General features: G+C 33.8%; 9 protein-coding genes across 15 annotated transcripts; 6 read left to right on the plus strand and 3 right to left on the minus strand.

Moving 5' to 3' along the window:
- The first annotated feature begins 5 nt into the window (after positions 1-5).
- On the plus strand, positions 6-2,503 carry LOC100117871 (mediator of RNA polymerase II transcription subunit 7). Of its 2 annotated transcripts, none has more exons than XM_016983627.3 (5): positions 6-782; positions 1,064-1,412; positions 1,490-1,642; positions 1,721-1,966; positions 2,055-2,503. In XM_016983627.3, exons 2-4 carry the CDS (start codon positions 1,083-1,085, stop codon positions 1,919-1,921), a joined length of 684 nt encoding a protein of 227 aa, XP_016839116.1. In that variant the 5' UTR covers positions 6-782; positions 1,064-1,082; the 3' UTR covers positions 1,922-1,966; positions 2,055-2,503. The 2 variants fall into 2 exon arrangements, with proteins under 2 accessions (XP_016839116.1, XP_031783742.1); XM_031927882.2 differs by having other exon boundaries at positions 77-782; positions 2,035-2,490.
- LOC100117911 (apoptosis inhibitor 5) lies at positions 2,019-6,435 on the minus strand. Its single transcript, XM_031927874.2, has 7 exons — positions 6,017-6,435; positions 5,236-5,397; positions 4,625-5,149; positions 4,352-4,543; positions 3,877-4,263; positions 3,612-3,786; positions 2,019-3,518 (listed from the first exon to the last, which is right to left on the minus strand). Exons 1-7 carry the CDS (start codon positions 6,089-6,091, stop codon positions 3,415-3,417), a joined length of 1,620 nt encoding a protein of 539 aa, XP_031783734.1. The 5' UTR covers positions 6,092-6,435; the 3' UTR covers positions 2,019-3,414.
- An 880-nt stretch (positions 6,436-7,315) lies between these two features.
- Positions 7,316-13,807, plus strand: LOC100117948 (zinc finger protein ztf-16). 3 transcript variants are annotated; one of them, XM_016983623.3, is made up of 6 exons: positions 7,316-7,717; positions 8,632-8,847; positions 8,923-9,154; positions 9,227-9,495; positions 9,568-9,903; positions 10,153-13,807. In XM_016983623.3, exons 2-6 carry the CDS (start codon positions 8,672-8,674, stop codon positions 10,703-10,705), a joined length of 1,566 nt encoding a protein of 521 aa, XP_016839112.1. In that variant the 5' UTR covers positions 7,316-7,717; positions 8,632-8,671; the 3' UTR covers positions 10,706-13,807. The 3 variants fall into 3 exon arrangements, with proteins under 3 accessions (XP_016839112.1, XP_016839111.1, XP_031783733.1); XM_016983622.2 differs by lacking the exon at positions 7,316-7,717 and adding an exon at positions 7,797-8,023; XM_031927873.2 differs by lacking the exon at positions 7,316-7,717 and adding an exon at positions 8,002-8,363.
- A 496-nt stretch (positions 13,808-14,303) lies between these two features.
- Positions 14,304-16,540, plus strand: LOC107980865 (transmembrane protein 41B). 2 transcript variants are annotated; one of them, XM_016983625.3, is made up of 5 exons: positions 14,304-14,637; positions 15,043-15,223; positions 15,568-15,679; positions 15,754-15,882; positions 15,961-16,540. In XM_016983625.3, the coding sequence occupies exons 2-5, from the start codon at positions 15,046-15,048 to the stop codon at positions 16,466-16,468; spliced, it is 927 nt and encodes a 308-aa protein (XP_016839114.1). In that variant the 5' UTR covers positions 14,304-14,637; positions 15,043-15,045; the 3' UTR covers positions 16,469-16,540. The 2 variants fall into 2 exon arrangements, with proteins under 2 accessions (XP_016839114.1, XP_032453859.1); XM_032597968.1 differs by having other exon boundaries at positions 14,311-15,223.
- Positions 16,541-17,032: 492 nt separating this feature from the next.
- On the minus strand, positions 17,033-18,599 carry LOC100680523. Its single transcript, XM_003425610.5, has 5 exons — positions 18,119-18,599; positions 17,789-18,050; positions 17,499-17,706; positions 17,285-17,414; positions 17,033-17,210 (listed from the first exon to the last, which is right to left on the minus strand). Exons 1-5 carry the CDS (start codon positions 18,447-18,449, stop codon positions 17,122-17,124), a joined length of 1,020 nt encoding a protein of 339 aa, XP_003425658.1. The 5' UTR covers positions 18,450-18,599; the 3' UTR covers positions 17,033-17,121.
- A 133-nt stretch (positions 18,600-18,732) lies between these two features.
- On the minus strand, positions 18,733-21,479 carry Ndufb9 (NADH dehydrogenase (ubiquinone) 1 beta subcomplex, 9, 22kDa). 2 transcript variants are annotated; one of them, XM_032597705.1, is made up of 3 exons: positions 21,231-21,479; positions 19,325-19,888; positions 18,733-19,145 (listed from the first exon to the last, which is right to left on the minus strand). In XM_032597705.1, exons 2-3 carry the CDS (start codon positions 19,432-19,434, stop codon positions 18,824-18,826), a joined length of 432 nt encoding a protein of 143 aa, XP_032453596.1. In that variant the 5' UTR covers positions 19,435-19,888; positions 21,231-21,479; the 3' UTR covers positions 18,733-18,823. The 2 variants fall into 2 exon arrangements, with proteins under 2 accessions (XP_032453596.1, NP_001165792.1); NM_001172321.1 differs by lacking the exon at positions 21,231-21,479 and having other exon boundaries at positions 19,325-19,533.
- Positions 19,474-21,920, plus strand: LOC100216457 (uncharacterized). Of its 2 annotated transcripts, none has more exons than XM_016983230.3 (3): positions 19,474-19,713; positions 19,847-20,018; positions 20,105-21,920. In XM_016983230.3, the coding sequence occupies exons 2-3, from the start codon at positions 19,850-19,852 to the stop codon at positions 20,971-20,973; spliced, it is 1,038 nt and encodes a 345-aa protein (XP_016838719.1). In that variant the 5' UTR covers positions 19,474-19,713; positions 19,847-19,849; the 3' UTR covers positions 20,974-21,920. The 2 variants fall into 2 exon arrangements, with proteins under 2 accessions (XP_016838719.1, NP_001135905.1); NM_001142433.1 differs by having other exon boundaries at positions 19,618-19,713; positions 19,790-20,018; positions 20,105-21,066.
- On the plus strand, positions 21,273-24,439 carry LOC100118097 (nuclear exosome regulator NRDE2). Its single transcript, XM_032597964.1, has 2 exons — positions 21,273-21,364; positions 21,464-24,439. The coding sequence occupies exon 2, from the start codon at positions 21,771-21,773 to the stop codon at positions 24,327-24,329; it is 2,559 nt and encodes an 852-aa protein (XP_032453855.1). The 5' UTR covers positions 21,273-21,364; positions 21,464-21,770; the 3' UTR covers positions 24,330-24,439.
- Positions 24,440-24,644: 205 nt separating this feature from the next.
- Ndufa4 (NADH dehydrogenase (ubiquinone) 1 alpha subcomplex, 4, 9kDa) lies at positions 24,645-25,501 on the plus strand. The gene is made up of 3 exons (NM_001172323.1): positions 24,645-24,845; positions 24,971-25,117; positions 25,187-25,501. The coding sequence occupies exons 1-3, from the start codon at positions 24,798-24,800 to the stop codon at positions 25,238-25,240; spliced, it is 249 nt and encodes an 82-aa protein (NP_001165794.1). The 5' UTR covers positions 24,645-24,797; the 3' UTR covers positions 25,241-25,501.
- Positions 25,502-25,545: the final 44 nt, after the last annotated feature.

Raw genomic sequence — 25,545 nt, forward strand, 5'->3', positions numbered from 1 at the left:
GTATATAGTATATAGATGGAAAGTAGGGGATGGACGAGGAGAGGGGGCAAAAGCGGACTTCGTTGCAAAGATGGAGTTGCGGGCATGACAGTTGTTGTTTTTATTTTGCCAACTCTTTTCTATTATCGCTGATTTCGAAGAAGATCGAGAGTCATGCAAATTCGAGAGATTATCGTAGAAAAAGAATCGAGCGGTTATAGCACAGCAGCCGAAGCAGACCCAAGGAAAGGCAATTTTGGCATATCTGAGCTAGTTATACCGATATTCACACATGCGCTGGGCTTGCCAACAACGATGAGGGAAATAGGAAAGTGCTTATGCGCCACCTAGGTATCTTTGCTAGAGCTGGCCAAAAACTAGAAATACTTTGTGTATTTTCGTCACCAGACAGCGCTAGTGTAGTATTGAAGAGCTGTCTCAGTCTGGAATACTTACTTATGGTGGTGGGAAAACCCCTCACAAACCGTAAACGAAGCACGAAGTCGACTGTTGAAGCATCGTAGCAGTACTCGGGAATTCGCCGAGCGGACGTCATATTTTAAAGTACCTCAAAGTGTTGTGTTTTTAGTAATAATAGAATAACTTACAAGAATACGTGTACTTTATTTACGTCCGATAAAATATATGATGAATATATAATAGTGAAATCGTCGGCATCACTGCAGAGTGGAATAGACAGAAACTCGGTACTCATATTGAGTACTGTAGAGTAGAAATTATAAGCCGAAGACATCGAGGAAGGAGTATCAGTCGGACGATTAACATTTCCGATTGTTTAAAAGGTAGCGTTTTCATCTTAAAAATACGAAAGTTCGAATGTATACAAGATAGACTGTTGAGAAAATGCGTGTAGTAGACGTTGTATCTTTCTAACCTTAAAACTGTACTGTTGTTTATTGTATTCGTCAATGTTCCTTAGTTCACAACTGAGTATGTGGTTCGATTTGTAATTTTCAAAAGCTTAATATTTCATTATTTTATTAGGAAAATAGACAACAAAAAATAACTTGTTGAAATAATTATTGTATATTAGACGATTTTCATACTCTATTTTTGTTTACAGGCAAATATAAATAACAGAAATGGCTTCCTCTGATACTATCCAAGTTAGTTCATTACCGCTTCCACCTGTTCAATACATAAACCTCTACACAGATGAAAATGTCAGGCGGAATCGAGCACCTAGGCCACCTCCGCCAATTCATGATAATTATCTTATGTTTGGAAATACCTTCAATGCAGATGACACAATAATCAGACCTCTTGAAGCACAGGGAATCAAAAGGCTGTATCCACAGCATTTTGATAGAAAAAGAGAACTTAAAAAACTTAATCACTCTCTACTTGTAAACTTCTTAGATTTAATTGACTTATTGGTACTCTGTCCAGATAGTCCAAGAAGAGCAGAGAAGGTAAAAATTTGAAATGAATTTATCACAACTATTTAATATTCATTTTTCTGATTGTACTTATGTTGTTTCTTTTTTAGGTTGAAGACCTAAGTTTGCTTTTTATTCATATTCACCATCTCTTGAATGAGTTTCGGCCTCATCAAGCACGTGAAACTTTAAGGGTCATGATGGAACTACAAAAAAGGCAAAGAATTGAAACTGCACTCAGATTTCAAAAACATTTGGAAAAGGTCAGTCCTATGAGACAAATTTTAATCATTTTTGTTCTAAAAAAAGTATTACATTTTTCCATTTTGATGGTGTTTCAGGTTCAAGAAATATTGCAAAATGCACTGCAGTCGTTACCAGATACTTCAGATTTAGATTCCAAGTTCTCTGTCAACACTGAAGGAATGGAAATAGACAATGATATGAGTGCAGAGCAACAAGCTGTTGACCCATGTAGTCCTAGTGATCGAATCATGTGCAAAGTCATAGACGATATGCTCTTGTCAAATGGCCTATACTAAAGACTGAATTATTAAAGTATTTATAATATAGTTGTACATCATAAGGTAATGATTTAAGGGTAGATATATATTTTTGATGTCAAAATATAACGCAATATTAAGTATTAAAAAAGTTTTTTATTACCACACTAAGGATGTATCTACAGAGTTACAGAAGTAGCATAACGTTTCAATTCGAAGTGACTAACGGAGAGGAAGGAGGTAGGCGGTTTGAGAAGTATAGATTAAACTCACCTTGAGTCATGACTACTAAGCTTGCGTTCAATCGCAAAAATTCACGAACCACGGCTGCTTCAGCTTTATCTGAAAAAGAATAAAACTAAAGTATTAACTACTGCTCCTTTTTGACGTTCCAATCCATTGAACAGCCACTGATCTCGATCTGAAAATAATTATCTGGACTAGTTTTCATTATCCATGTTATCTGCGATTTTTCAGAAAACTTCATCCAGAAAAAAATCATCTTTAAAAAGTAAATCATCATGTGTAATCAAAGAAACTACTGACCAATCTAATTTGATTATAATTATAAAAAAACAACGAGTAATTAAATTAAATAAAAAAATATATAAAAAAATTAAATAATGTTTTTGTCAGATTTTTCATTTCTTTGATTTCAAATAACTCAATTTAGACTTTAAGGCGAAATTGCGCCTCAGAAATCTGCATCTGCGGTATGGTTCTGCGTCTGTTAACATACTATGATTAATCAATTGAAAATATGCATAAATAAAAAATTATACAGCAAGGAAAGAGGATTTTAAAGATATCATAAATTGGATAGGAAATTTGGAAACACGTTACGCAAAGAGCCGTAAGAAACGCCATTCGAATCGCTTGATTTGCAACGGTACAATTCTGTCATTTGTGTTCGCCTATATCTTGACTTCTTCTATTATTGTTTAGGATGCACAGTTAATTTCGAGTCTAAATTTTTTTTTTTTTTTGTATCGGAGCACTACTGTACTTAATTTGTTTTCACACATTTATATTAGGAATCAATCATTCCTCTGCGCTTTTCGATCGCGTTTTACTTTTCGTCAAAAATTAATCGAAGTAAAATGGTTTGTATTGGACAGTTCCATTCTCAAATACCATGCCAATATCTCAATACACCTGACAGCGCACTTGCAAAATTATTCCGTTCTTGTTGCACTCAGCACAATAAAAACATGAATTATGCACTTACAAAAATTAATCGCTTTTGTGACTGGAATTTATCTTTGCTAATTGTATCACTTTCATACTTTATATGAACGCTAACTCATTTGAATCATTATTTGAGAATTCAGAAGCTTAAATAAATCGCTTTCACATACGATTTATGCTATATCGTTTATCAGTACAAAATCTTTTTTTGCAACATTTCGATTATCTTTTATCTTTAATATGAAAAGAATTATTTTCGCTTTTCTAACTATAAGTTCTTTCGGCTCTGTTTGAAAACTGACATCCGGCTTTGATCGACAACCAAAACAAATAATCGAAGAAAATTAGTACGTATTCTTCCTCCAGTTACCACCACGCCCACGTGGTCTGAATCCTCCTCGTCCACTAGTTTTGTTGTATCGGTTATTATGGAATCGGCCACGATTTCCTAAAAAATAAATTTATGTTTAGAAATGTTTGAATTTTTTTAAACAATATAAAATTTTAATGGTTTATCAATTTCGCGATATGTAATATTTACCATAATTTGACGAAATGTTTGAACTATATTTTCCACTTGGAGGAGTGTACAATTGCTTATTGTTTCTTGGTACGTCTTCCTTCTGTTTTTTAGCTGGAGGGGCTGCACTGTTACTATTTCCATTTCCAAATGTTATGGGCGTGTGCCTTTTAATTCCGGTGGTAACTTTTTCGTCCTGAATCAAACATAATAAATTAGTTAAAACGTTCCAAATCAACGTTTAAAAAGTTGTCAATATGAAAATTAAATTTCAAAATATAAATACCTTTTTCTCTTTAGTAATGATTGTTTTCCACGAAAGGTGAATGACACTTTTGAAGCTTGGTGGTGAATGAAATAGATCCTTAATAAGTGTGTTGATATTATTGGTTGTTTTTAATGCTATGACTTTCAATTGATTTTCCTCCGTTTTCAATTCTTCCTCACTCTTTCCATTAATAACTTCCCTCAATTTCTTGATATACCCTTGAATTCCACGAGCAAAATATTGTAGCCTCAATCTAAATTCCTTCAATTGTTCTGGATCTTTGATAAGAAATTCCGGCGTTTGTTTACACAATTTATGGAAAGCAAATATCAAACACTCAACATGACTAAACTGGAGTTTTGGAACCTCAGTGATCTCTGTGTCAGGAGGAAGTGGCATAAACGTCTGTAAAGTAAATTTAAAACGTTAAATTTAATATTTAAAATAAAAATCCACCTGAATTAGAAAAGTTTTTCGAAAGAATAATACTTACAATCAAAGCATTATAAAGCTGTTGTACTTTTTCTTCTGGTTTCTCAATTTTACCGCAATATTCAGCTAATTCAGCAAGTAGCTTAAGAAGTTCTAGTTGCACATCTCTTCCATCAGGTGACGTTATCAAAGATAAATGAGGCAAAACTTGCATACAAATATACGAAACAAATTTGGATGAATTGACTTGAGACTGTAAGATAAAAATATTGGTTGGAAACATTGTTTAAATTTAAGTTAGTGGAGTTAATATTCTCAATGTATTGATACTTACACTAAAGTATGGAAGAGCATGTTTGATACATTGAATGAGCCTACTGCATTGTTCCAAATTAGTATGTTTGAAGGGCACAGAAAGTTCTGCCTGCTCAACAGCTATGTCTACCAATTCTTGCTGTCCATTAACAGTAGATCCAAGCCTAGTCCATGCGAGAATTTCCATTATACTGTGAAACTCCTCAGCAGTAACATCTTGAAGAACTTTTTTGCATTCTGCTATGAGAACATCTTCTGGCTCTTTGGTTATTATGTCACGACCTAATGTTTTGAGTTTGGAGCCCAAAAACTTTATACAGCGTTCTCTAATACCATCCTCACCATTGAGAATTTGAACAAAGAATCCATTTATGGCTCCTTTTGGATCATTCTTTATCAAAGTCATAATACTGTTGTGAACAACATCTAATTCTGAAGAATCTGGAGCAAGTAATAATTGCGCTAATATGTCTGCAATTCTGGCGGTATGTTCTTTGCTGTCTTTACATAAAGTTGGTAAATCCTTAATGGCTTGTTTGCGAATCTGAAGTTAAATGTTGAACAGTTATAAAATATGTTTAAATGAATTGAGAACATATAAAGTTATGAGAATACAAAAATGTTACTTACAGACATATCTTCATCCTCGCATAAATCTAAATGTGCATCAATAGCTTTATCTGCCAATTTGGGAAAATGCTTGAAAAATCTAGCAATGAATTGGGAGGCCAGTCTCTTTTCTTTTGGAGTGCCTTTGACTGCCTTCAAAATTTCTAAGTACTCTGCTTCATGCTGAAATATAAATGCAGTTTGTTTAGAATTGCAAATAAATTATATATTTTCATACATGGTTATTCAAATAGTTTCATTTCATAATTTATTAAAGAAAAAAAGAAATTTAAATAATATCATTTTAGGCAGATGCAAAGGGTGAAAAATGCTTTTATCATAAGGAACAATATGAGTAGATCACAAATAAGGTTAGGTATTGAATTTCCTTGGGCTAAACACAAATCTAGTCATGTATATAGGTATAGCTTATACATCTGAATCTGATATTGGCATGCATAATGGATAAATGGCAGCTCAGCTACCTATCAAATCGACCGAATAAATGCCGTATGGATTGTTGGATAATACGAGCCAACAAAATTTTCTGATCAAAACAATGGTTTCATGTCCAAATAAAGCCATCTCCCCCGCAATGCATAATCGCCTAACCACGCAGCGCGCACCTCTAAAAACCGCCGCCACAGAGGCATGCAATTAAAAATCAGTCGAAACGACGCAATCTCGCCGAGACATTAACGATGCATGTGTAACGCGAAAAGGCAAATAACAAAATTCGAGAGCGCGATAAGCAGCGTATACGAGATAGGCGTATGGAAGGAAAGTAGAAAGTTGGTCTTACCTCCGATAGCTTGTCTTTGGCGTCGGCGAGCACGCCGAAATTTTTATACAACTTCTCGATGCTGTCCGTACTCATGTTGACAAGCTCTGCGATCCTTTGTAATTTCCACGCTGACGGCGACTACGACTTTGCATAAATCCTGAACGACGACGACGACGATCACGACTGCTGCACGACAACGACGAAGACGATGAATAAACTCGAAACGACGCTTCTCTCTGCACACACCGGTCCGGACACAACCACGCTGACGAAACGTTCGACGGAAGATGGCCGGGAAAAGATGGCCTGCCTTGCACTGAAGCTGAAAGCGGCTGGCGTCAGGTCAGAGCTGCCAACTGCACCGGGTTCTGAGCCCCACTACTCCGACTATTCCGACACCGCCCGGTTTGTCCGGCATTGACGTGTGTTTCTTTCTCGGGAATAGGATATTTATTGAAGGACAAGTGAATGGTCTTTTTAATTTGTTACTATTGCCTAAGTAAAACAGGGGTTTCCGATATTATTTTGCCAAGTCGAATTTCCCGTCGTTCATTTATTTCTGTCTTTTCACAACGTGTTTATTTTCCGTAAAAATTGACTGAACATGCGAGAAACGCTCGAGTGCCGTTTGTGCTTTTAATACAAGAAATTATTGCGCGGATAGATATAAAAGTAAAGCATTTGGCGCAGAAATATAGAAAGTTGAAAATTTGCAAATCGCGAATTAAGCATTATCAGGTTGGTAACAGGTGTGCGAAAAGAAGGGGCGGAGTTCATTTTTGGCCAATCGCGTAGCTATATAGGCATAGGCAAGGGACAATGGACAAATTCCGCAGCGGGGCGCTGCGGTTGGTTTTGCGGATAACGAATTTAACCATTTTCTTGGATTCTCAATAATTCATATTATGACATATTTTAATAGCATATCCTACACCAAGAGGGTAAAGTGTATTTTAGACCGAGTATTAAAAAAATTTTGAGCAATTATCAGCGCACAATCTGTTATCTAAATCTAGCTATAAGTCGTCACCTTGCCGCATTGTTAAGAAATATAATATCTTGTAGTCCCGCTTAATACTTGCCGCCTACCTACCTATACTGATATGCAACTACAACCGAAAAGATAAACACCTTCGAGCACACATTACAAAACGTATATGATGAGCACAACAGCGCAAAACCCAAATAATTTTTCATCTCAAAGATGGCGCTACATGCCGCTATCGCTCAAAGTGCACATAGTATATATTGCCCGAATCGCTATCGAAGGCTATTGGCTGAAACTCGCGGCGATGCGATTGTGTGCGTGATTGAGCTTGAGATGTACTCGCGATTCGCGCTCATCATGTGCGTGTCAAAAAAATGATCTGATTGGCTATTCCGACGTAGAGCTTCGCGAGTTTATCAATCGCCCGTCATCAGCCATGTCTGCGTTGCTATAGGTATTATACCCTACGCATATATATTTATATATATATATATCTTCGAGTTCCAAGATCGAACGGGTGATGTATAGTGCGCGCGAAGAGCCGCGATGAAATAACAAAAACAAGTGCGAGCGAGCTAATCCGTGCTGGCCCCTGCATCGACAATTTCATCGCACACGCGATTAGCATAAAAAGGCGAGAAGTAAAAACGAGTCGCTGCAGGATTCTGACATAGACACATCACCGGGATCGCTGCAGAGAGAAGATATGAAATGCTGATGCTCTAAGTATAGTGAGTACTCCCAAAGAAAACGATAGCAACGGTAGCATCGTAATGTCGTCGTACATATACGAGAGCAAAGAGTTAATCGGTTGATGAATCGTGCATGTATCCTTATTCCTCGTGTTATCGAAGCGTGATTCGCGGTAGAGCAGCAATCGCGCGCGGCCGCTGCCGCGGCGATGGAAAAGCCGCGCAAGCCTACGTCACACTCGCAAGTGACGGATTCGCTGAAAACTGGGACAAAGTGCAGTGCACTCTGGCATTGCGCTCTCTTACCCACCAGGTGTTTCTATGCCGTAATCTTCCCAGGATTGGGTAATACACCCGTACCGTTGCTCTCCTCACTCCTGTTCTCTCTGTCTCTCTTTCTCTCTCTCCCCATATATACGCCAACTCTCTCGTGCGCACGCTAGGTACATACATGTACACTCCTGCCTCGTTTTATGCTTTGCTTTTGCACGTACATACATATACAACTCGCGCGCGGCCCCTTGTGTATATACCTATGTGTGCGCGCTCGCGCGCCACTGCTAAAAGCTAAAAAGGACACCTTACAAGCAACTACTTGCTCGCTTTTTTCTCTCTCCCGTCTCGAGGAGAGAAAATTGTTTTCAAACAACAAAGTTGCCCGTTTCTCGATATTTCTCTACACCAGGTAAAACTTACAAATCTCTAATCTGCTCTCTTGCTCCAATATTAATATGCTGAACAAGTGGCTCCTTAGGCATAGTACACTGCTATGCTAGAGAGGCCTCTCCAGTAGTCTAACAAGACAAACGCATGTACTATTGCTCCATTTTTTGCCTTCTTTTTCCTTCCCTCTTGTCCATTCTTGCGGAGATCCTCCACTGCCTTAACACCAATGCTCGTATGATTCTAAATGTATTTCTGTGTGTATAGATAAACTTATTGTTTCAATATAGGTTAAATGAGGGACTTAGGATAGTCCCATCTATTACTATCATGTCAGATGGAGTTGATGGAGGTGGTGGGGAAAATGAGGTAGACTCGCACTCCTCTGCACATGCCGAGACTGGGGAGTCTACTAATCACAGAGAAGATGAATCACAAGATCCTGACAGTGAAGCTGCCTTAAATACAAATTATGATAGTAGTGATGGAGCTGTACCTGCATTTAGGCACGTTTGCGCAATCGCAATCAATTCTCCACTCGTTTTCAATATTTCTTCTACAACACTCGACTTAATTTTCAGATGTGATAGGTGCGACAATTATGAAACCATAAATAAAACAGCCTTATGCGCACATCAAGACCAATGTTTGGTGGGTGTGGAAGCTGCAGAAAGCGCGGAAAGCATAGAAGGACCAGAAAATGATGCTGATGCGGAAGAGGGACATTCAGGTCATAGATCTCATCGTAAGATGTTTGAATGTGATGTTTGCAATATGAAATTCTCAAATGGAGCTAATATGCGGAGGCATAAGGTATGTAGGAATAGCTCATAATAAAACTTTATTTACATTATCAAAAATTATTTCACTGTGTTCTAATCCTAGATGAGGCACACGGGAGTTAAACCATATGAGTGCCGCGTTTGTCAGAAGAGGTTTTTCCGAAAAGATCATCTTGCAGAACATTTCACAACTCACTCGAAAACCTTACCATATCATTGCCCCATTTGTAATAGAGGATTTCAGCGCCAAATAGCTATGAGGGCACATTTTCAGAATGAACATGTCGGTCAGCATGATATGGTCAAGTCCTGTCCTTTATGTCATTATAGAGCTTCCACCATGAAATGTCTTAGACTTCACTTTTTTAATAGGTTGGTACAATCGACTAATTAAGCGATTTAATTAAAATTTACATACTAACCAACTCTTCTAATGTTTTTTAGACACGGCATAGATCTCGATAATCCGGGTCCCAATAGTTCGACCTCGCTTATGAGTAGCTGTTCACCCGGTGAAGCCATGTCCTCGGCACCGCTCTCAGATAGTGGCGATAGTACTGGAAATAGATCCGCCGATAATGCAACGCCGCCGATGCATTTTCTCACACCGCACGTTGAAATATCCATTCCATATCCTGAGCAAAATAGCGCGATGCGCAATCCGAGTCCAGCACCGCTGAATGGCGACAGTCCTAATAGTCCGCAAAGCGCTGACAGCAACAGTAATGCTCCGACCAGCAGCCATCATCAACTACCAGTAAACACTATTAGTTCTCACAGGTAAATTTTTCATATAAATTACTATATACATATCTATTATATTTTTGCATAATTGCATTGCCCTCATTTTTATTTATCACCCACCCTCCACGAACGCCCTCATTTTGGTTTTCACACCCGTCTTCCAACTGATACCTCAGCCTAGTAACCTATAGTTTTAAAAAATCGACATCACGTAAATACTATCATACTTCCGCACGACAATCTGAGCGTATGATATTGAACTTTTTCGTAATTTTCGTGCTAAAGCATTAGCGAGGGGGAGCAGATCATCACTCCTTCCATCTCTCTGATTCCGATAAAACAGGAGCCAAATAGCAACGGATTGTTGGATGAGAATGGTGCAACCTCCAGCAATCTACCTTTACCATCGCTAATCAAGGTATCGCCGTTAAAGTCTTTGTTGCGCGACGACTTGCGTCGCAAACTTTCTAGCAGTAATAGCAACCTCAACAACAATAATAACAGCAACCACAACAACAACAATAATAATGCCAATGGTAGTAGCAACAATAACGTCAACAGCAATAAAATCAACAACGCTGGTAATAGTACTAACATTAATCACGTAAACAATAATCCGCATGCGCGCGGTGAACCTCCAACGTCCACGAGACCGGACCAACGTAGTACCGGTCTCCAGTGCAGTCACTGTAGAATTACTTTTCCTGATCAAACTCTCTACTTTTTGCACAAGGGTTGCCATAGCGAGAGTAACCCTTGGAAATGCAACATATGTGGCGAGCAGTGCTGCAATCTATACCAATTCAATTCGCATTTACTTAGTAAAAGTCATCAATAATTCGCCACATTGGTTCGCTTATTTTACATCCACTATGAACGAAATCAACGATTTCGAAATTTTCAACTATGAGCATTTTAATTAATCTCATTAATTAAGAAAAAAAGTCATAGACTAAAAGATAGTTACTTGTGACAAAGTAATTTTTGAGTAATGAGCATTACTCATTTATTTTTACTTGTCCTTGTACGTTTTATTCATTGCAAGTCATTCAACAACAAATCTATTTTCAAAATGTTCTCATGTTTGGTGTAATAGAAATCAACGTTTGATTTTTTTTTTGCTTGTAGAAATTATTACATGAATACTTGTAAATATTTTAAATTATAGAATTGATTGAATTTGCACTGTACATAATATTATGAAATGAGAAATTTTTTAAATATTCAAATGACGTTGAATCATATACGTGATTGATTGCACTATGCTATTTTGCAAACAAAAAAATTTTACACAGACGATTGTATCAATCACAAATACAATCTGATAAACCAAAGATACTACAATGCGATGTATATGCCCTGTAAAACAGGTATTTATTTTTGTTGGGCTTTTCAAACATAACTAACAAGTGCTTACTTGTTTTTAAAAAGAATCGCGAAGATTAACTAAAAGGTCACTATTTGTACAGTCGAAATATTTACAAGTAAGCATGTTTTTAGTTTGATGCCCGGCTAGTGCATTTAGAATTTTCGGGTGTCTATCGCTGAACTCACCTAAATTATCGTAAAACGAGAGAAATCGTGCCTTTTATGCAAACTCGTCCATCAAGCATTCACCGCGTGAGAACGAGATCCGTCCATAGGGCTTGGCCGAATTATTTCAAGCTCCAACTATCTAGTTATGAACTAAGAAACAAGTGCGTTTATGTATATGCGTGTATGCTCATATATATTTATAATGTATATCTGCATACCTGAAATAGTTTCAAAATTGTCAAATGACAAGTCGAATTTCGGCATGATAGATTTGTATTTAGTAGATAGGGATTAAATAGTTTACAGCAACAAACCTCTTGTTATAAAGTGTTTTAAAAACACGATTTATAACAAGCGTTGCGGCGATTAATTTCAAAACTTTGATTCACATATATATAGAGTTTTTATTCACGGATTCTTGTTCGTTGTTAATATACCAACAGTCTAACACCATTTCTAAAGATGAGTTGTTCTAATGGTATTAACCATGTTTTAAACTTTCTTTCAAAGAAAAATTGTGTAAACAAATTTGTATGTGTCAAGATCAACATTTTGTGCATATGAGATCTTTGCATGATAGAGTGTACATTCATCTATATACCTTGCTCACCAAGCTTGTTTTTTTTACATTCTTGAAAATTAGAGAATTTGAATTTTGACAAGTTATATCACTCATAAGTTATTCTGAGTGCTTTTGACAAAATTCTATGAATTAGCTCAGCAGATAATGCAAATTAACATCTGCTCAGCTTATCAGCATTTTGCCTTTAATTCGGCAACTTATTTTATATATAAATATTTGTACAGAAATAAAATTAAGATATATAATATATGAAGGAGATTAAATTAAAAAAAAACTTTATAATATACACATTTATGGAAGGCAACACGTGAACATGAATTTATTTTATTTTGTTGTCATAAGAAAAGAAAGGTTATAAAGAAAATAAAAAGGCAGATTGTCACTTATACACTGCTGTAAATGGTTGTAGTTATATTATTTAATAATTGTTCTACATATATATCTATATAGTTATACTTAATTAATATTGTACTATTGAACTACCTATAGCACATAAGTAATTTATTGCCTTGCATTCCAAGAAAATTGAAAAAAGAGCGCTAGTTTAATTTCTTATTGATAATATAAATCATTAAGTAAAGGTTGTTAATGATGCTTATTGTAAGAAGCTTAAAAATTTTGTTATTTTTGCATAATGCTCTGGAATTACTTTTTTATTTAATTTTTTCAGTATAGAAAACTCATATTGTCACTAAATAAATATTTACAAATCTTCACAACGTATATCGTAAAAATAACAGCATTTATAATAAATTATCAACTTTTTGTGCAAGCATCATTAGCTTACAATTTTTGTAAAACTATCTTGTACATACATAATTATATCTATGTGTTCATCATATTTTTGTCTGCGGTTAAAATAAATATAAAAATTGTTCGATCAACTCAGTAGTTGACAGTGCTGACAAGTGCCTGATCCAAATCAAGATGGTGATTTGTCTTGCCTTCTTGTTCATGCCCTTGTGCTATTTGTTTAGTATTAAGGGTAACCCTACATAATTTATCATTGAATAAAGTATAAAAAAGGGCATAGTTCACTGTACTTGTAAAAAGGTACAAGTAGTTTTTGATGCAAAAATCTACTTAAAAAATGTAATTCAATATACCTATATATACACTTGTACCAAAATCATGATTAAAAGCCTTGCACTGTATTTTCTAAATAGGACCAGAAAGTAGAAAAATGCCTTATACTGTGATCGCGCTTATCGAGAAAAAAAATATATATCTATATATATAAAAATAGTTTTCAAATGACTTAGTATAAAAATATAGAACGCAGCATTGGACTCTGACATAAGGGCATAGTTTTAAATTCAAGCTTAAATGCTATAAACAGCAAAAGCCATCCAAAAGCCAATAAAAAATAAACGAAAATATGATGAAAGATAAAGTAAAAGATTATGCACCTTTTCCATTGATTTATAAGGGAGTAAGTATTGTATGTTCAAAGTTCAGTAATTTATAAGAAAACTATTGTTCTTGTTATCAACGTGTATTGCGTCTAAAAATGTTAAAAAATTATAATTAATCATGTACTCACCTTACGTTGTATGAAAAAAATTCCAATTATCTTTATCAATTTATTTATCTGTCGTTTTGACAATTTGTTTAAATAAATATTTATAATTTTATGACTGTTGATTAGATAAACCTTATGTGATTTATTTCATAGCGTACCGTTCAAACTGCACCATCGAGTTGTAATATTATTGTATAATTATATGTGCGTATGATGTACATCCGTGACTATGCATGTATATGATACATACATAGGCATATATACATATATAAATAAACATATGTTTATAGTTTCAAAAACCTATCGAGTATTTTTGTTTGACCGATTATTTAATGCGCGCCTGTACTTACTCACCACCGCGCGCAAACGGAACTTGGTATAGAATAATCAAGTCTATTAGTTCTAAAAATAATCGATTTTCAAACAAACAATATTATGAGTGCAATCAACTTTTATTTTTATAAATAGATCGAGTAAAAAAAATGTCAAAGAAACTACCAGGCGTGAAAATTCGGACTGCTCCGAAATTCAAAATTTTTCAAACTGTTGAAAAACGATGTCAAATAGTTCCATAGCACTGAGTTTTTACCTTTTATATTATCTATAGGGTCCCAATTATTGTATATTATCTACTGATACAGCCTCGCAACGGTTTACGCGAAATCTATTTGCCGCGCCAATGAGCCAAACATGTTGCTTTTACAAATGCAAAGTATTGCGTTATAATAGATGAACGATGGCGTGAACCTACTTACGTCAAGAGTATCTTATCTGCACTTTATCTCAAAGAAGACCAAGAAATGAGTAGCAAAATGAAAAAGCAACGCATTGTATCATTCGCGCATCCGCGTGGGTCAACGTCTCTTTCTCTCTAGATTGTAGTTCGCTCTATATATCAAATAGCGAATTCAATCGAAATCAGCTGTTTTCCTTTTCCTCCATTAATATTTATAATTCGAATTAAATGAGATCGGGGAGTCTTGCGATTGTTTGTCATCGTTTAGCTGCATTCGCCAAGCGTGCGCATGCGAAATAAAAGCTTTGACAAAAACGAGCACCATATCATTTTTTTTCCATCTACACACATGTGCGCTTCGATTACTTTCGATCTTCGTAACGTGCAAATTATGTGAGTTTATACATATAGAATTTTCAACAAGATATTTATTGGGATTTATTGCATGCGCAGAGAAAACGGATCGTAACTAAATTTACGATATAACGTATTACAAAGATGCGATGAAAGTTCAAATTTTGCATCGATTTAAAGTCATATTTATTATAGATTATTTGTTAGCAAGAGAAACCTAATTAAAAATTGATGCCAATGATATTTAATTTTGGCTGCACATAGCTTTATGAAAATTGCATTAGTCGTTCTATTGTTCGAGTTATAATTGCATTTTTCAATTTCAAGATAACGCATTGAAAAAGAAACGTGCTTGGTATCATTTTATCAGTCGCGCAATTGTTGCCGCAAGATTGTATAAACATGTATGTGTATACTTATATGAAATTTAAAATGACAATGTAGAGAATGGCATCGACTATGGTACGATCTATAAACGGTGGTGGCGCTTTCGTCACTTTGCGCACCTTCGAACAGGCGACATTTATTCGGATTGATATCGCCGAAGAATGCCCCTCTGATTACACTACACACTACTTCCAAAGTTTAACCACCAATTCCTTCGCTGAAGCGAAGGATTCTTCGGGTAATTATTTATAATTTTTTTACATTTTCATCAATAGTTTCATTCATGTGTGACGTCGCATGTGTTTTATTACGTTATTTGGAAAATTTTCATTTTTATGAAGTCATGTTTTTACTTTCTGACATACTGATGAAATTCACAATTATTATTGACATCATCACATATTACCAATTTCTTGTTGACATTTAAATGGGCCATTCAATAACTTGCAGTCTCATGCTTAACCTACATTTCTTGAAACTAGAAAATTACGTTTTTTATTCAATATTTCAATGTTATGATAACGTGTTATCTTGATTCTCAAAAATTGGTTATACGCTTCATTTAAGAAAATTTGTCGACAGATATGGAGAATGAAATATCGACACGAAGAGGTCTTTTGACCGTTGGTCTGATTTTTATGTTATCATCTTCTGCCTTATTCTATGTGTACATGAGTTTTCCAGAATTGCAAGAGTAAGTTATCCCACAATATTTAAAGTGAGACTTGATGCTTTTGATAATTAATAACTTTTAATCATATTTTTCAGAGATGAAAAGCAATACGTTAAATTACCTTTTAATATAGAAGATGCCAAGAATCTCGGGAAATTATTAGGATCTTACAAAGACTTATACTATATTCAAGTTTTGACTGGACTTTTCGTCACATATATATTGTATCCTTTTAATACTACATGATACTATTTCAAATTATTACTCCTATACCAATATTTATTCCTTAATCGGTAATTTAGCCTGCAAACATTTGCAATACCTGGATCAATCTTCTTATCTATCCTCTCAGGGTTTCTGTTTCCATTCCCCCTAGCTCTTACTCTGGTTTGTACCTGCAGTGCAATTGGAGCTTCACTTTGTTATTTACTTTCTTCATTAGTGGGAAAAAGGCTGCTGCGTAAATATTTTCCAGAGAAAGCCAAAACTTGGGCTGAAACAGTGACTAAGCATAGTAATAATTTATTAAACTATATGATATTTTTAAGGATTACACCTCTATTGCCAAATTGGTTTATAAATCTTGCTAGTCCAGTAGTTGGAGTGCCTATGATGCCATTTGTATTAGGTACATTTTTAGGTGTTGCACCTCCTTCTTTTGTAGCCATCCAAGCTGGGCAAACCTTAAATAATTTGACTTCATCAAGTGATGCATTTTCGTGGAATAGTATAATTTTATTATTTGTTTTTGCGCTACTATCGGTTGTACCTGTTATCTTCAAAAAACAAATTAGAGAAAAATTCGAGTGAATCTTATTATCAATGACTGTGAATGTTGTAAAATATTAAAAAAAAAAGTTTTTATACTGCACTAGATCAGTACACTGATTTCAATTTTCCTAAAGTTATTACTATGAAATTAAAATTCGATTTGCATTTAATTAAAAAGTATATTTTATACAATACAAAATTTACATTCTTTATACTTTACAACTGATGTATTTATTCATTGCTTAAGTCTATTTACAATCCTGATAATAGCTATTTTAACTATTTATCAGTACAATGATTTTTGTGATTGTGAAAAATAGGTGTAAAAATCTTTATCTATTAATAGTTGTACCAGTAGTTCTGTGCACTTTATTGTAAATGGAATTGTAAAAATGTCAAAATATAATTAAATGTATATATCTAGATACATGAAATTAATTTAAACTTACTCTATTATCTATAGTACAATTTTAATTTAAATGTTATATAAACATTGTAAATATACATATCTGTAAAGAATGTTCAATAAAATCATTCAAAAGTTTGACCTATATATCGACTTCATTATTATAAACTATTATAACAATCAAAAATGCAAACTGGTTCAGAGTAAGAAATTTTTATTTAAAAAAATATTTTTAATACAATATTAAATTTATAGCTGAATTGGTTTTCTTCCTATTTACATGTCATCAGCAAAATGAGGTGACATACATTACTGTTATTGCTGTTGTGTTTGATGGTGTACTTATTGGACGCCAATACCACCAATTGTACCACACTAGAAGTTGATTTTGATATTTTATTAACATTAAAGTTGATAATGAAATGTTCATTATTCATTTGATAACTTACAACTTTGGTGGGATGTTAGTAAAACCTTCAATTTTTGACAATTTCGAGTGCATTCTGGACTTGGGTTTAATTCTATCAGTCTTTCTCCACTTGTACATTGTATGATGACATTGGCACATTCTGGATTAGGCTGTATAAGTAAGTTAATTATTTAACAAAAAGAGGAGGAGGGAATCATGTACAAGAATATTATTATACTTCGACATTAACGTACCAGACTATAACTATCAGACTTTGGTTCATCAATGAAAATATATTTTTCCATACTTGGATTCCACCAATCTGGAATACCTGGAAGCTTAGGAAACAACTCCCTTAATTTTCTACCAGGTTCCATGCGATTTATTCGCCATTCAATGTGTGTACTACCATTAGAAAACGGATATAAATCAAGTCTAGTCTGCATTACATCATCTATTGTTCTGAAATTTCAAGTTAACAAATACTTATGTCATATTTATTTGAAAATTGATGCAAACACAAAAAAATTAATGTATAATTTACCTATAATGAAGTTTATTAGATGAAACTAATGCAGCATCTATGCGAAAAACATCTTGGTATTTAACATAAGTTTTGTATAGTTCTTTAATGTCCACTGTTTCAGTTTTTTCAATGCGTATGAATGGTATACCAGTATTAAATGTAGAAGTCACATTATAACCAGTTAAGTCTTGTACAGAGTTGACTGAATTACAAGGCCAACAGTCCATATCACTAACTTCAAAATAAGGATTTTCCAAAAGACACCACTCATCATACCATTCTAAAATAGTTTATAGAACTGTAGATAGGATGAAAAAAAAAACGAACAATAAAAAATGATTAACTTACCAGTTAGAGATGGATATACTGTGATGACAGGAACAGCAAATTTACGAAAAATTCTCAATCCAGGGTAAATTAAGTTTTGTACATTTCTTAAAAGTATATTGTGGGTTTTTGGATGATTGTATAAAACAAAGCCACTTGTGATTAGTAAAAACGAGATAATAGTAAGCCATTTTATGAATTTCAAAATAAATTGTAATCGGCTTGAAGATTTTGTCTCTAGTAAGTAGAAGCACTCATTGAATATTTTATTAACTTGCTCTTCAGATATATTATTTTTCTTTGCATAATTCACAATGTTATCTATTTCTTTTTTATAATGGTTAGTGCTCATATTGAAAATTTATTGCAGCCAGTGCAATTAACGTTTGTCTTATTATTGGAACATTCCATTCAGTTTTAGAATAGAATAGTATACTGAATAATGCAGATGACAACGAAACAACACAGCATTCTAACCTAAATTTGTATAGCAGAATAAAGTTGTACAGCTCTTGATGTGGGTACACTTTATGGATTTAAAGATTTTGTCCAATATAATTATTTTGGACAATTAATTTTTTTTATGCATAATCATTAATCAATAAAGGGATCATCTATAAAGAACAACAAGTAAATATCAATTATAATGTATGTTTAATATCTTTTAGTATCATTGAACATATTGAACAATATTTAGCTAATAAATAGCTGCTAATTAAAAAAAAACTAATGTTGATGACCAGATGGGGGTTCTCCGTATTCTTGTCGATAGAATTCTTCAAATTCTTTCTTTCGCTGCTCTCTTAAGGCAAAATATTTTGGGTATGCAGCTTTTTCCATTGGATCCCAATAATCCAAAACCCAGTCAGGAGGTTCAACTACTCTCTGGTAGGCACAGCCACCCGGTGATTCTGGGAACTTTTTGTATGACCAGTGACGTTGATCATCCAATTCTTTTTCTGCATTTAACAGTATTAATTTTGCAACTCTTAAGTCTTTGATGTTCTTGTTTTCATCGAACTTGGCTCTCATGAGTACTGATTCGTACCTAAAATAATTATAAAATCATATGAAATACACTGCATGTTTTAAAATATAAGGTAAGTTTTTATTTAACAATCCATAAGATATAATGAAAAAGTTTTCAGCAGGACAAAACCGATATGATATAAAACAACGATGCAAAAATAGTTATTGTGAATGGAAGTGTACATTTCCAATACGTACCTGACCTCATCCAAACAATAAACTGTACTTTCTATATGACGCAGAACTCGTTTGTAAAAATTACATACTCTTCGAGAGTGCGAAACTAGCCCAGTTGGTATGTGGGCCATTTCGAGGATTTATTATTAAATTTTGACTTTATTAAACAGATTTTTTAGTATTCCGATGTTTTGCGGTTATGCTGCGATGGACGGCCATGCGCATGCGCCGCTGCACTGTTATGTAAAAAGCATCAGCTGATTTGTGCAGTACACGATTATTGGTTTGGCGTCTACATTACCAGCTGTTCTATGGCAGTGTTCTCTCATCACGTTTTGTTTGGTTCTCCCTCGCTTTATGCGTCTTCCTCTTGAAAGTTGAGTTTGACGATTTAGTTTATAAACGTACAGGTAAATATTCGAATTTTAGGATAAAGTTTTGTCTATTTAGGAAGATTTATAAATTTTTTCGTTTTTTTTTTTGTAGATAATTGCTAACCATTAGAATGGTGTTGCTTAATTTTTAACAATTTGCTAAAAACAGAACATGATGTCTTCTAATTCTCCTGATTCACATAAAATTTCCCTGAAAATAATTGAAGCCATTAAACAACATCCAGTTTTGTATATTTCTGAAGTCAAAGCTACTAATTTCAAGGTACAAGAATTTAGACAAAAAGTTTGGAAAAGAATTTCTGATGAGTTAGGTCTAGACCGTAAGTAGTTGGTTTCTTTTTTACTTAAAGATTACATTTTTTATTGATGAAGCATTTATGAATGAACATAACATTTAACATTTCAGCTGGATGGGTAAAATTAAAATGGAAAAATCTCAGGGATACCTATTGTCGGATACTAAAATACAAAAACAAATCAGCTAAAGGAGAGAGAAGAAAAAAATGGATCTTTGAAGACCATTTGAGTTTTCTTAAATTTCCTTACGAGCCAAATTATGAAGCCCAATATGTTGAGCTCACTGATGAATATATCAAAGATATAAACACAGAAATCATTAGTGCACACGATCTTATAGAGCAATTGGAAGAAAATGACGACGATGATGATTACAGCGAATATTTGGAAGTGCTTGAAGAAGATACAAGTATGGAAGAAAGTCATATACAAGAGTCTTGTATAGATAATGTAGATAGCAATGATAATGACAATGACAATGCCTTACCAGAAGCCAGCAATGATCAAACATTGGAGCGCTTAGCAATAGACGCTTATGCAAAACAAATTCAATCCAAATTTAGAAAGATCAGGCCAAAAAATTCAAAATTAGAAGAAAGCAAGCAGTCCAATTCAATAACACCCATTTTCATAAATACTCCAGGAGTATCTGTGTCTTTACATAAAACTAAGCCAATAATTCCAAAAATACAACCTGTCAAAAGAATACCAAAATTACATTCTCAAAATTCATTTGATCACAAAGGGAGTATAGATCAATTTTTTAATAGCATAGCACAGACAGTCAAAAAATTACCTCCTAAAGCTCAAGCTGATATAAAAATGGATATATGCAAAATTGTGTCAGAAGCAGAACTTAATCATCTTAGGCAAAATCATGTACAAAACTTGCAAAAGTATACAAAAATGCCAGGAATGATTCCAAAATTAGTATTGGTTCCTTGTCAATTGTTGGACAATGAAAATCATAAAGTCTGATGAATAAAAGTTTCAGACTATAACTTAGTTCTTAAGATAAAAAATATTTTAATAAGTTTTATACATGAAAATAAATTATTTTTTAAATTAAAAGTATATATTTTTTTGAAATACTAAATTTTCGGGAAAAAAATTAAAGACAACGATAAAAATAACTATTTTGCATGATATTTTAAAGTTTTTAAATGTCGAACTTAACCGAAATTAGTGCACTCTAGTGTTCTTTTATGAAATTATCGTTTTTGTTGAAAACTTACCTTGGCAGATGACTATACTGTATACCAGCATATGCTATATATACTACGTGATGTAAACACCCGCCGAATCGCGTGCCGTGTAGTTTTGTTTTTGCCTTTTCCTTGTGACACTTCCAATTTGGATTTTGATACAGGTACTGAAAATCCTAATAATGAGAATATAATTTTGGACCTCTTATGCATTAAAGTTACAATATGTCACTTTTTCCTGCATATTCTGATGCATCAAACAGTGAAAAAAGTGAAAGCAATGTTGAGAAACAAAATCAACTAAACCAAGACAAAAGTTGGCTTGAAAATTCCAGTTATCAGGAGATTTCCAAATCTTTATATTCTTCTAATGACAATAACGATTGGACTGATAGCTCTGAGACTGAAGATGATGACGACAAAATTGTTAAAAATAACAAAGAAGAAAATGCTGGTTGTAGCAAGTCAATTGTTTTACAAAAAACAGAAAATAATAGCAGGGTTCCTTCTGCAATCAAGGATGTAAGCAACAATGATAATCTGTTCTTTATAGACAAGGATAGGAATAAGATGTTTTATTCCTTGAACAAATTGGAACGTGGTTTGAAGCCATACTACAAATTATCTAATAACAGATTAGGTTTTAAATCTCATAAGCCAAGAAAACATAAGAATTTTCAAAGGTATCATGTAACAAATTTGGATAATAACCAAAAAAAAGTGAAAAAAGATTCAAATGTAAAAAGTAACGACGTAGATGATGATCCTTCAGAAAAAACTGTCTATTTGAGTAATTTTGAAGTTGAGGACAAGCAAAAAGTTATTATTGAAGAATTCAACAAAAAACTTGCCAAAGACCCTAATGATGTTCAAGCATGGATAGAATATGCCTCTTTTCAAGATCAAATGCACTCAAAACATCTAAAACAAATTATAAAACAAAAAAAACTATCTATCATTGAAAAAGGCTTAGCAGCAAATCATAACTCTATTAAACTATTAGAAATTAAATTACATTTATTGGCAAAACTTTTACCAGCTGATGAGTTTTGTCAACAGGTTGAAGCAATGATTCAAAAAGATCAGAAGAACATTATCTTATGGCAAGCTCTCATAAAGATGACACGAACCTCTTGTGCTCTTTGCAAAGTCTCAAGTATCTTAGACTTGTATGTCAGGTGTTTTTCAATTATGAAACAGAGATCCAAGCAAAATCCTAAATATTATGATCATCAAGTCTTACGTCTGCTGTTTCAATGTTTAATATTTTTGAGACACGCAGGGCTTTGGGAGCAAATGTGGGAAATAATACGTATAAATCTTTGTTTGAACCTACCATTGGATCACGATACTCTCAAATCTATAAATACAATCGATGAAAAAGTCCTAATTAATATGGAAGAATTGGTTTTAACTTCAAAACTACCTTTGAATCAATTATGGCTACGCATTGAATCACTTAGAGAAAGTTGCCATTGGACCAGTGTCGATCTTAAAAAAGTCGACATTAGCCTTATTGGAGATGAGAGACGATTGGTATCTGCTGAAGAAACAACCGATTTTATTTATCCAACAATCTCTAAGGATTCAAGTTTTAGACTAATAGTTTTTTCTCTTCTTTCTTTAAAAGTACCATTGTTACCTACTCGCCATTGTACAATCAAAGACTTAGAACTCGAAGATTATTCTTGGTGTATTGATTCCCTGGAATCTGTACTACCAATGATTTATTCAATAATTTGGAAAAATGAATTAACCAGTCGCTTAAGTGATAAATCTGTGATTGCAGATTTACTTGAAGGAAAATTAATATCAGGACCTCAGTATTTGAAATTTCATCCAGCACAAGAATCATTTCTAGAATTCATAAGATCAGTATTTCATACTGTAGCAGAAAAATTACCACCATCTCAGAGAACATCTATTCTTATATGGTGGCTGAGATTGGAAAGACTATTAGTTAATATTGCTAAAAGCGATGCTTTATGTGCAACTAACAGAAATAAAAAGTTAAAGTCTACTATCAAGAGTTTTTTGAAAAAAGCAGAAAATAGAAATAATTTGCACTTTTATCGTGAATTTGCACTAATAGAATATGAACTTGGTTCTTTGGACAGCTGTTTACAAATTTTAAAAACTGTTATTCAGTCACAAGATAACAGTTCATTAGGACATGAAGACAAGGCGGCACTTTTTAGTTTATACAGAACAATTTTAGAAATTTTATTGATGTCGAATTCTGAAGATTTTAAGTTAGACATCTTTAAAGATATAATGAAAAGTTTAAAAATATATGTTTTCACATGTTTTAACTATGATTCCAATATGTCGGTAGAAGAAATGCTGTACAATGAAATTTTAAGATTTTTAATGAATCCAATCACAGATGAACTTGAAGAAGAATTCTTTTTACCCAACATTTACTGTGATATCTTGCTTTGCTATTCATACTTATTGCATTACAAAAGTAATAATTTTGATAACGTTGACGATATTTTAGATTTGTGTGATAGATGTTTGATGCATTGTGCAAAATGTGAGCGATTGCAAGAAAGATTTTATGAAACGAAAGTAACATTTATACAATTTTATCAAAGTAGAGTTAAAAATATTAGCAATGTTTTAATCAAAACTGTAAGAGAAGCACTTGATAAATATTCATGTAACTTTTTGTTGCTGTCGACGAATGCTTTGTTTGAAACTGAATTGCCTTTTTGGAAATGGAAAATAAAAAGTGCAAAGTTCAATATCTGGTCAATTTTAGCTAGTTGCTTAGCTGGAAGAGCTCGTATTACATACCTAAGAAATACTGGATTATCAGACACTTATGAAGCAATGATCAATAAAATGCTTGCATTTCATAAAGCAGTGTCAACAAATGAAGAAGTGCAGGATTGCCCTTTGCTGTGGAAATTATATATGTTGCTGCTTCAAGAACATAATTTGTGCGAAAGAAAGGGAGAGGACATATATTATGAAGCTGTATCTCAGTGTCCATGGGCTAGAAGTGTGTATATAAGTGCATCTGAAGTTGCACCTCAAAACTTACCACAAATTCAAGACCTTATTAAAGAAAAAGGACTGAGAATGCATGTTACTCTTGAAGAATTAGACATTTTAAGAGAATAGACTTTATTTTTTAAGTTTTGACTATACTGTAATAACTTAAAATGATTTAAAATGATGTTAAATATGTACAGAATGTTAATAAACATATGAATAATGTATTTTCAAACAAATAATTAATTTACTCATTTTCATTATAGTATCTCTTCAATAGTTTGGGTAATATATTTGAAATTTGCCGCTTCTAATTCACATGACGCGCATGCGCATATCTGATGATGGCGTGAGGTGTTGTAATCGCGTAGGTATACGTTACGTATACGTTTAGTATATATAGGTATACCGGTATACGTGGTGTGTGAACGTTCTGCACTGCGTATCGTCTGTATATTTTTTGTAGCCTGTGACTGGTAGAACTTGCTGCAGTCTTTACTGATTTGGCTCTCGTCTGCTTTTCTGTGGCCCAGATTATTCTGGAGATCAGGATTTTGGAAATTTCTCTAAAAAGGAGATACCAATTGAACAACAATCATGGTGATGCAAGGCTTGACTCCTAGCAGTTTAAAAAAGCACCCTGCGGTAAGATACAATACTTTACCTTACAACTGGTCCTAATATATATATATATGTGTGTGTGTGTGTGTGTGTGTGTGTGTGTGTTGTAGGTGTGAAAAAACGCGATAAATATTATTTTGAATTTTCAGCTTATTCCCTTGTTCGTTTGCCTTGGTGTTGGATGTACAGGTGCAGCTCTGTACACCTTGAGGCTCGCTACCAGGAACCCTGATGTAACATGGAACCCCAAGAAGAATCCAGAGCCCTGGCAGGATTATGCTGAAAAACAATACAAGGTATTTTCATTCATCCTTTATCTAAAATAGATATGTTTCTGACTTTTCTAATAATAATTTTTCTTCTAGTTCATGAATCCCAGTGGTCTGGATGTTCCAAAAAGCCCAGCTCCCAAATATTAAGGCGTTATTTTTTCCGGTTTCAGTCTGGAATAGACTTTTTATAGAATATATAGGCAGCAATCAATTTATTGGCAGGAAGAATCATTATATTCATAAATGCTCTAATGCCGATAGATTGTGTGAATTGAAATAAAAAAATCTTTCCTGTCTGTTTTCATCTAAGTCACGAATAACACTGGCTCCTACTTGTATATGATTATGATATAAGTTGTAATAATAAAGGTCAAAGATTTATTTCTATGTTGTTGACAGTATTACTTTTAAATTTTGTCTGCAACACTAAGAAACTTATTTATTCTACTTAT

Source organism: Nasonia vitripennis, chromosome 3, assembly GCF_009193385.2.
Source record: "Nasonia vitripennis strain AsymCx chromosome 3, Nvit_psr_1.1, whole genome shotgun sequence".
Classification (NCBI taxonomy): domain Eukaryota; kingdom Metazoa; phylum Arthropoda; class Insecta; order Hymenoptera; family Pteromalidae; genus Nasonia; species Nasonia vitripennis.